Source organism: Emiliania huxleyi (assembly GCF_000372725.1).
Source record: "Emiliania huxleyi CCMP1516 unplaced genomic scaffold EMIHUscaffold_243, whole genome shotgun sequence".
Taxonomy (NCBI): domain Eukaryota; phylum Haptophyta; order Isochrysidales; family Noelaerhabdaceae; genus Emiliania; species Emiliania huxleyi.
This window is the reverse complement of record NW_005200226.1, coordinates 107695-117877: the sequence shown is the minus strand read 5'-3', so window position 1 is coordinate 117877 and position 10183 is coordinate 107695. Positions and strand designations below refer to the sequence as shown.

At 63.2% G+C, this 10183-nt stretch overlaps 2 protein-coding genes across 2 annotated transcripts; both read right to left on the bottom strand.

Annotated features, from left to right (window-relative positions):
* Nucleotides 1–1642: 1642 nt before the first annotated feature.
* On the bottom strand, nucleotides 1643–2689 carry EMIHUDRAFT_236986 (hypothetical protein; the record flags this gene model as incomplete). Its single annotated transcript, XM_005778552.1, has 4 exons — nucleotides 1643–1651; nucleotides 1786–1923; nucleotides 2158–2229; nucleotides 2342–2689. The coding sequence occupies 4 exons, from the start codon at nucleotides 2687–2689 to the stop codon at nucleotides 1643–1645; spliced, it is 567 nt and encodes a 188-aa protein (XP_005778609.1).
* A 1046-nt stretch (nucleotides 2690–3735) lies between these two features.
* EMIHUDRAFT_236985 (hypothetical protein) lies at nucleotides 3736–5603 on the bottom strand (the record flags this gene model as incomplete). The annotated part of the gene is made up of 3 exons (XM_005778551.1): nucleotides 3736–3780; nucleotides 3875–4968; nucleotides 5090–5603. 3 exons carry the CDS (start codon nucleotides 5601–5603, stop codon nucleotides 3736–3738), a joined length of 1653 nt encoding a protein of 550 aa, XP_005778608.1.
* Between the last annotated feature and the right edge of the window lie 4580 nt (nucleotides 5604–10183).

The following is a 10183-nucleotide window of genomic DNA, read 5'->3' as shown; positions in this document are numbered from 1 at the left end:
GGCGTCGCGGGTCGTGCGCAGTCGCTGGTCGCGGGCTCGTCGCTGCGCAGCTTCACGACTCAGATGAAGGCGGCGGCCGCCAAGGCCGCACAGCAGCAGCCGGCGCAGGCGCTGGCGGCGGCGGCGGCGCCAAAGCCTCAGGCGCAGCAGCAGCAGCAACTACAGCAGGCCGCGGGCTCGTCGCAGCAGCCTCCCTCGAAGCGGCAGAAGTCGAAGAAGGAGCTGGCGGAGGATGACGGCATGTCGCTCTGGCCGCTCTCGGAGAGGCGCGACCCGGCGGTGTGGCGCGCGCTCTCGGGCCTGAGTGCGACGCACGGCGCATGGTTGGGGCGCGGGCGCGATGCGTCTCAGGGCACGTACGACTCGCTGCGGCTCGCTTGCGCGTGGCGCATCCAGAACCCGCGCCGGAGCGCGCGCGTCGAGGGCGGCACGCGCTGCATGTCGGACGAGCTCGACTGCCTGAAGCGCAAGCGAGGTGTGGCGCGACATGATGACCTCGAGCACGGCGGCGGCGCTCGAGGCGCAGGGCAAGCTGCAGCTGCGCGCCGAGCTGAACGAGGTGCTGCTGCTGCACGGCATCCCACGGACGGAGCTCGCTGCTCACCGTACTCGCCAACGGCCTCAACGAGCGCTTCAGCGGCACGCACGCGGGCGCCGCGTTTGGGAATGGCGCATACCTAGCGGAGGATCTTGGCAAGGCGGACCAGTACGTCGACGCCGACGCCAACTACGACCCGGCGAGCGACCTTCACCAGCGGCTCTACGGCCGGTCGTACCCCCACCCCCGGGCACCGCCTTGCACTATGCGCTCGTGTGCCGCGTCGCGCTCGGCCATCCGATCCGGACACCCAGGACGCGGGAGCGCTGGCGAGGTCTTGCGACGATCCGAACGAGCGCGTTTTCCCCGTGAACGTGCGCGAGCTTGCCCCCGTGCCCAACGTGGCGCCGCCGATGCACTACCACTCGCTCATCGCGGAGAAGGGGCCGGGCCACGACCGGTACCGCGAGTTTGTCATCTTCCACGCGAGCGACTACATCTGCCCCGAGTACCTGATCGCGTATCATCGCGAGAACTCGTCTGCGCTGACCCTGAGCGAGGCAGCGAGCGCGACGTGGTGGTGATGCTGCTGCACGAGAAGGGGGCCCTCGCCCTGCCCCAGCTCATCAAGCACTTCAAGGAGGTGCCCCCTTCCTTTGGCGCCGAGGTAAGGAAGCACCTGCAGGGCATAATCAAGAAGGTGGCCAAGCTCGACAAGCGGGCCGACGGCTCGTACTCGTGGTCTCGTGCATGGTCGCGTATGCGCGGTGCTCAAGGACTCGACCATGCACGAGTACGGCTTGCGCCGGCGCTGAGAGGGTGCGTCGTAGCGCCGTTTGTTTTTGTGATGTGTAGTATTGACACGGCCACGATCGCAGCCAGCTTAGACGCTCCCTTCTCAGCTCTCACGGTCTCAGTGTCCTCTCACCTGACACCTCTCAGAAGCGCGGGGTCTCTCTCGTTTTCGCGTGCGCGGTGCGCGGCGTGCGCGTGTGCCTTGTGACGCTTGAGAGATTTAACGATCTGAAAACTGAATAACAAAACGAGGGGACTCATCGCAAGGCACAATTCTGATTCCTGTCTGATGCACCGGCGCACTCCCGGCTACAAGGCCTTCGCGCACGGGGGCTGAACAAACGACCCGCACCGGCACGGGTCTTATAGCACACATAGTGAGTCACTCTGCATCGCTGGGGCGGTCTCGATGCCTCGGGAGCCCGCCCCCCCCGCCAAAGAGATAACGCCACCTCACCGCGCAGCAGCAGCACCTCGCGGTGACCCGCCACCGACCGTGGGCGTCGCAACGGCGCTCCTCCCGCCTCCGCCTCCTGCTCCTCCCGCGAGCCTCCGGTCCGCCCCAAGCGCGAGGGCGCGCGCAAGCCAGCCTACAAGAAGGGACCGAGCGTCGCCTTGAGAGGCTCTGGACGGCGACGGCGACAGACCGCACGTCGATCCAGCCTCGGTGACGACTCGCCTATCAGAGAGCACGGCCGGGCCTCACAGTCCGCACCCGCGCGAAGAGGGGGGGAGGGGGGAGGGGGGGGGGGGGGGCACGGCCGGGAGTCCCGACAACACAAGCTGTGGAGGGAGGGTCGGTCCGGCGTGGGTGGCGGCCGCACCTCGGCCATCGCCGCAGCACCGAAGTACGCCTCAACGCGCACGAGCTGCTCCTGCGCCTCCTTGAGCTCCGCCTGACCTCGGGTGATCTCGGATGAGATCTCGGGTGATCTCGGGCGGTCTCGGGTGATCTCGGGTGATCTCGAGCTCGTGCGGAGGAAGAGAGCGCGCCTTGATGCGAGCAACCTCCGGCGCCGCCGCCTTGAGGTACTCGTCGCGCGCCAGCAAGTCGCGATCGCAGGTCTGGGCGCGGCTTTCGGCGCGCGCCAGGTCGGCCACGGCGGCGCGCAGCTCCTCGGAGCACGCGTCTGCGCGGCGGGAGGCGTCGTGGTACGCGCCCGAGACGGCCTGCTGCGCCTGCGAGTGCGCGTGCTGGTTCGACCGCATCAGCTCGACCAGCCACGGCGCTGTGCCCTCCCGCACTCCGGGGAGGTCCGCCTCTGCCCGGGCCGTCGGACTGTGCAGCGAGAGGGCAGACGCGCCGACAGCCACCAGCAGAGCGAAGGCGGCCATCGCCATAGGCAGCCACACCATCGTCCCGCCTCTGCCGCTGCCACCACCACCACTGCCGCCACCGCCACCGCCGCCGCCGCCTCGTCGCCTGGCGGCGCGCGGCCTTCTGCCGCCAGGTCCCTCCGTCTGCTGGTTTGGAGACGCTGGCGGGGCCGCACCACTACGTTCACCCGGTCGCGGAGGCGGAGGTGGAGGAGGAGGTGGCGGCGGTGGCGGTGGCGGACGCGCTGACTGTCTCGGGTTCTCAGATGCGGGTGAGCTCATCGACGGCGGAGGAGAGCCTTGCGAGTTCGAGAAGATGCTCTCAAGGGTGTGCCTCAGCGACGATGATGCGCCGCTCACCGCGGACCGGCGAGCGAGCTCCTCAAGCTCCGCGGCGCGGCTCATGGTGGCGGCCCCCACCGTTGCCTTTGTGCACACCACCGCGATGGCTGGATTCGGGACATGGGCTGGGTGGGTATAAAATCGCGTGTTGGAAGATTGAGGCGGAGCAAGCCTGCTCTAGCCTCGCGTGTTACTTCCTGTCGTCTGTTGTGATGTTGTGCCCTTGTTTGTTCTCTCGGCACCTTGGAGTGCTGGGGGAGGCGACAGGGAGGATGTGGCCTTGACGCTTGAGTTATGTGTACGCGAACTCAGGGTGTGTGGCAGCCAGCTGGCTGTGTGTCTTGTGAGCCTGTTTGTGTCTGTGTGTCGCTCGTGCGTGTCGTCATCATCTGTCTAGCGTCCACCCAGGATACCGCGTCGTTGGTGTCCAGTCCGAGCCTGGTTGGTGGTTGTTTTCTTCACCTTTCTACCTACCTACCTACACATCCATGGACCGGCACGAAAAAAGAAATGCTCCGGGTCGAAAAGGCGTGTGGTGTGTGTTTGTGCGGAGCGGCGAAGGGAGGGCGGGGGGGGCTGGGCAGAGGCTCGAGGGCGGGCCGCTGTCCCGGGAAGCCGGGCGCGGAGGCTGACTGGAGAAAATTAAGAGGGATCGGATCCGAGCTACCCCACCCTGCTAACTACCTTCCTAGGTGAGCGCACCCACTCCAACCTCGCCCTCGGACCGATCCCTACACCGCCGATCAGGCGCATGCGACGAGGCCTCTTGTCGCTGCTGCTGCCACCGCCTTCTCCCGGCGCCGTGGCAGGGGCAGGGGCAGGCCCAGGGTCGGTGGAATTGCTGGGAATGGACTGGGTTTGTTCGTCCAGCTTTTTGTGCACCCGGTCGAGCTCCTTGATCACCTCACGCAGCAGCTCAGTGTCGGTCATGACGCCTCGCCCGTTGTCGTCGGTATCATGCCGCCGCGCCAGCTTCCGCTTGCGCCGCTGCAGCAGATACGCCTCGAAGAAGCTGACGAGGACCGCGACTCCGGTGAATGTCCCAAAGACCACAAACACTCCGTACTGGTCGGAGAATGCGATGCGGTGGCTCACTTTCTGCAGCGAAGCTGGGCACGCCCCGCCCTGGTTCTGCTCGCGGGCGTAGATGGTGGTGAGGATGTCGACGGGTGCACTGGCGCGGAGGTAGGCAGTCGACTCTTGTAGCGCGGAGAAGAAGGGCCAGCCGTAAGACTTGTTGACCGCGAGGAAGATCTGCGCCAGAGGGCCGTGATGCAGGTGGATCCCGCGACTGAACTCCCAGTTCATGCAATTCTCTGGCCGCGCTCTGTCCAACAGCCACTCTGCGAGCTCCGACTGCGGGCCCAAGATCAAGCCCGCCTCACCCGCACGCACCTTTTGCGCACACCGGTCGATGAACCCGCTGCTACTGAACGTATCTGAATTCTTCTTCTCCTTGAACGTCAGCTCACCATAATTGACTGCTACGCCCTCGCGATAAAGGGCATGATCGTGTGGCATCCAAGCGCCGATCATCCCACCCAGCGTATTCGGAACCCCGTAGAAGATCGCCTCTTCGTGGTGCGATTCCATGGTGTCGAAGTCGTGCGTGGAGCAAGCCACGTGGGTTTTCAGCGCCTCCATGTCCTGCGGCCCTCTGACCACACGCCCCGATGCGGTGAAGAAGGCGGCGAGGTTGGCGGTGTACGAGGCAACGGTGATGAGGATGAACATGAGCCACCCCACCTTTAGGATGCGGGAAGAGGTATTGGTCGTCCATTCCAAGTCTTCCTTGCCCAACAGCTCGGAGACGGCGTGGTAGAAGAGAAGGACGCGATCTGAAAAGCTGGCAAAAAAGAAGCCGCCGCGGACTCGCGTCGCGTTGGTCCGGGGATCGCGCAGGGTCATCGGCATGAGAGCGCCGACCACGATGCAAGAGATTGCGAGCGCGAGCCACAGAGAGGTGTCAAAAGGCTCTACGGAAGCAGCGAGGCGGGAGGTCGCCGTGAGGTCATGCGGGAAGGGGAGGCGGCCGTGAGGTCACGTGGGTGGTAAAAGCGTAAATGAATGTGCAGTGCGTGACGGTCAATGGGGCACCCAAGAAGGTGAAGATTCCCAGCTGCGACGAGTCGTAGTAGACGGGCAAGAGGGCGGCCTCGTCAGCTTCGACGAACGAGGTTGTAACCCAGACGCTGCGCTCCTCCGGCGGCTCCAGCCATTGGAACCTCCGGTTGAGCGTCACAAAGCGGGTGACCGGAACGGTCGAGTGTGAGCCGTCTGTCCTCTGGCAGAAGAAGTCGGGTGTTCCGTCCATGTCGTTCAGGCAGTCGCTGTCTCTGAGGTAGACAACACGCGCCGCCATGTGGTCGGTTATGAAGCCGAGCATTGCGGCCAGCGTCCCGCTCCAAACGCCAAGCGAGTCTTGCACCAGCCCAATGCCGATCGGGCCAGTGTAGGATTCATCCGCGTAGACGAACAATGTGTCGTTGAAGCAGCACCTGTGGGAGAGGCCGATAGGGCCCCCAAACTGATTTTTGTGCAACCGTTCGGCGTCTCGATCGCTCTCCGAGAGTAGCTGTCTCCTCCGCATTTGCGCCATCGTCACGGACATCCGTCGGGGTCCGTCCTGCTGTTTGCATAAAAGTAGAGACTCTCTAAAAGTAAACTCGCCACTTAGGCACTCTCGCCGTCGTGTTCTGCCTGCCTTGCGTTTGTTACACACACATTGTTTCATCTGTGTTTCAGGTAAATTAAAATGAACTCGGGGGCACAGAATGTGGCACAAACGGGGCACGAACGCCAAAACAAAAAACAACCTCTCTCTCTCGAACGCCAGGACCCAGGCAGGCAGGCTGCTACAAAAGACGGGGAGGCACGTACTCGAGTACTCGAGTAGTCTGTGTGTTTCATAACATCGAAGGAGGCTGGCTCAAAGAGGATGAAAGCGTCTGAACCACAGCGTGTCCCGGTCCGAAGTTTCTCTTCTTATCCGTTACCATGTAGAGCAAGGTCGAGGGCGGGCCCTTTCGGGCTCGGGCCGCCCTCTCGCCCGCACCTCTGCGGGGCTTGCACGGAAAGAAGAAGTGTCTGAAGAAAAAGGAATCCCGACTTTTCCGCCCTTTTTTCTCTTTTCTGCCGGCCGTCCGACGGATGTGCTCAAGCTGGTCTGCTCCGAGTCAGCGACAGCGGAGATGCGCTTTGCACTCGCCTTAACATTCGTCACTGCTGTCTTTTACGAGCCGTTGCGGTTCGCTCTAACAGCTCTCGTTCCTTGGCTGGAGGGTGAGTTGCCAATCTGGCGCGAGCGAATTGACGCGAGCGATGGATAGTCGGTAAACGGCACAGCTACCCGCTGCAGAAAGGTTAACGCCATACAGCTGCGCCGCCATCGCTAGTCGCCGGTCTGAGCCAACTTCCGCTGCTCGTGCACATCACTGCCGTCTCCGCGTTGGGCACAGCGCTGGGCACGGGCCATGTGCAAGCGCAACGGGTGGGATAAGGTGGTCCATCTCCGACGAGGAGAACGCCGATGGGACCAGTTGAGGACGGACCAGTTCAGGGCGGGCCCGTCCAGGCTCGTTGAGGGCGCGAGAGAGGCGGGGGGCTCGAAAGGGCTGCCGAGATCAGGCTCAGATAAGACGTTCCATCCGGGTGCCGCACTTCCCGATCCTGAGCTGTGCCCCGAGAAGAGAACGCACTCCTGGTGATTAGGTTTTCGTGCATAAACTTTAACAGTAGCACTGCGCCTCTCGAGACGACGGAGCCAACAGCGGCGTCGCCGACGAGGTCCAAGCAAGCAGGCCGAACCGGGCCGAGCAGCGAGCACGGAGCAGCATTGATCGGCGTCGCCTCCCCCAGCTTATTACCCCCTGCGTCGAGGCAATGACTATCGGCGAGCCCAGGATGTGTCTTGCGGCTCTGGAGGCCAATCGCTCTCAGCTGCATCATCACCGCCTTCAAAACCGTCGGCGTGCATGATCGGAGAGAATTGGAGAGGAGGCATTGACGGTCTCAGCCCTACCTGGCCATTCTAGATTATAGAATGGCATCCTTACATCTAGAATGGCGTCTCGCGCGCGCTCACCCGGCCGCCTCGCAGCCCCAGCGGCCGGGGGGCGCTTGCCGGGGTTGGGGCTGGTCACACACAGGCGCCACTTTAACGCGACGAGCCAGAGGAGTCACACAGGAGAGCCCCCCACATGCCACATTTTCAGCAGCAGACGGGCCGCGGTGAGGGCCCATTCTGTATCGAAGAATGGGGTCCGCCGCCGTCCCCCACGGCCTTCTCACGCCCCCAGCGGCGGCGTGCCGCTCGGCCAGACTGGTGGGGCTCGCGCACAAGCCCCAGTTCAACACAGAGAGCCCAACAGTCCGCAAATGAGAGTCCTCCCCCCGCCCCCAAACCAGAGCAGACGCCGGGGGGTGCGCCACGTATGGCAAAAGCAAACGCACGATGGCCGCCGGCGGCCGTTGAGCGCTGCCGCCGTTCGAGCCTTGGATGTCAGTCCGTCGCCGCCTGTGGCGAGGGCAGTGGAGGTGTGAGATTTGTGCTCGCAAGTGGTGGGCGGGCGAAAGGGTCGGGCGGCGAAAGAGAGCAGACAGCAGACAGCGCGAAATGCGGACTACTCGTGTCACATCTACTCCTCGTGTCACCTAGTCATGGTCGTCGCTTCCCTGGCCGGTCTCCGAGTCCTGCTCCTCGCCCGAGTCCTCGTCCAGTTCGAGTAGTCTTCCTCCTCTTCGTCCTCTCTTCGTCGATCTCGTCGAGCCGGCTCCTGGGTCCTGGCCCGACGCCCGTGACGCTGGGGCCGACTTGCTACGCGCGCTGCGACCCGGACCGCCACCTCTGCTGCCGCCTGTGCTACCCGTAGTCCTTGCCGGCGAGCGAGTGCCTTTTGCGGGGCTGTCGCCAGAGCGGGTGTCGCCACGGCCGTCTTCTGATCTGTTTTGTGGTCTGCGGACTGCGCGCTGCGCTGCGCTGCGCGTCTCGAGGCGCGCCGCAACACAGCCCGTGTAAATGGGGTAATGGATAAACCAAGCATCCCCGATGGCCGGGGGGATGTCCCATGGCCCCGGGGTGGCCGTGGGCACGCAGGGGGCGCCGCTACGGGCCGCTGCGGCGCCCATTCTACTTCGAAGAATGCCATTCTTGAAACTAGAATCTAGGTCTGAGACCGTTGAGTTCGTTCGACCCCAAGGGTCGACCCAAGCTCCCAAGGGCGAGGAGGAAATGACTAAGTTGGCTATGTTCGTAACAGCCACATGATTGATTGATTGGAAGATGAAGAACAGCCAGGCTCGGACTGGACACTAGCGCGGTATGGGTGGCCTCCATGTCCCAAAAAAAAGAATAAAAAAGAAACGTGTCTGCAACTTACATGTACTCTTGTGTCTTGACTTGTGCCCGCCGCTTCGCGTCGCGCTGGCCGCGAGCGGCACACGCTGCCACGTCGGCAACCGCCGCGCGCATGGAGCGCGCGGCGTCGGCATTGCAGGCGACTGCGCTGCCATCAGCGCCGCGCTTCTTCATGTACGAAGGCCCCGACTACGACCCCAGCCCACAGCCCTCTACAAATTCACAAAGCTGTATCTAAACTCGCAGGGCTGTGTTCGGGACCGTGGGCCCGCTCTACGCCATTATCTTTGCCTACGAGTCGATGGCGTCGGCGACAAAGGCCAGCGCGGCCCTAGCATGCCGATACCTGCTGCCTGCGACAGTCCCAACCACATTGACTACGGATCCGTGATGCCGCGCAGGATCTTCCGTTGTCGCAGCGGCTGATCCACACACGAGTCTACGGGCAGGCAATCGCGGTGGGCGCAACCGTGGCCGTGATGGCCATCCTGAAGGCGCAGGAGGATCGCGGCGGCCTGCCTTTTGGGGAGACGGCTCCGCAGGCAGACACTTCCAACACACTTCCGAGACGCTTCCGAGACGCTTCCGAGTCGCCTCGTTCTGCCAATTCCACGGACACAGCGCGTGGGGTGCCATCTACCCCATCCCTGCCCCCTCTCTTTTGTAGGAGACGGCTCTCACCCGGCTGTACTCGGTCTCCGCTGAGAACTACGGTTAGCGTTGGGACACGTTGGCCCTCGCTCGTGAGCGGCACCGTCTAGTTGACAAGAAGCGTCCGTTTGCTAGGCCGCCCCTCGCGCGCGCTGGGTGACAAGGGCAAGGACCTGTACGGGAGGGGCATCCGTGATCGCGACGCGTGGGCAGAGGACAATGTCGGCGACAAATACGGCCTCAAGTTTACTCAGGCTCGCATCTGCACACCCCACCACCAGTCTGAAAGCGGGCTCCGCCCTTGGAACCTGCGTCCGACTGGCACGCGGCTAGGTGATCGTGCCGATGCTCTACATGCCCGCCTTCCCGCTCACTTTCATCTTCCTGCGGAGCCGAGTGACGCATGACACCCTCAACAAGGTGGGCTGATGGCTGAAACCCTCCCCGCAGCTGCACCGTGCCTCGGCAAGTGATTGGAGAGAACGGTGCTGCTGGATAGGTGCTGGGCTCCATGATTTTTGTCGCCCTCCTTCACGCCGGGTACATCCAGTTTGGAGACTCGACGATGACTGGCGCCTGAAGCAAGCACTGGGCTACAATGGGGAGGGGAACATCAGCGGCCATCGCACCATCAGTCCCGGTTGAAGGGGGGAGCGGTACCAACCACCTCGAAGAGGTGAGATGGCGCATGTGATGGCTAGTCGCGTGTCAAGGTGTCAGCGCGACCAAGCGTGTTTGGGCAGCCGAGATGCGAGGACTGCGAGATGCGACGCTCGGTTAGTAAAGAAAGGGCATGTGATGTGCTGCCGCACGATTGTCCATTGAGTCATTCTCATTAAATAAAAAAAACGGACATCTCAACTGTGAGATGGGTAAAAAGGAACAGGTCTCCGCCCGTGCGATCTTTGTGCAGGGAACCCGGTTCTTTACCAGGTGCATGGAGACGAGGGAAGGCGCGAGGCGCTCCGCCGACAGTGCTAGTACTCCAAAGAATTCTACGAATACGAGCCCCTCTCACAGCAGACTGGCACGAACTAGCACCACAAAAGGCACAGCACTCGAAAGAAATCGAGGCGGCAGGAAATAAATCAGCGAAATGCTCGCCTCCGCCCGCTACGAGCTGCGGCTCGCCGCTCTTCCGCCCGATGCCCTGATCGCGATCACCGCCGGCGCGATGCGGGACA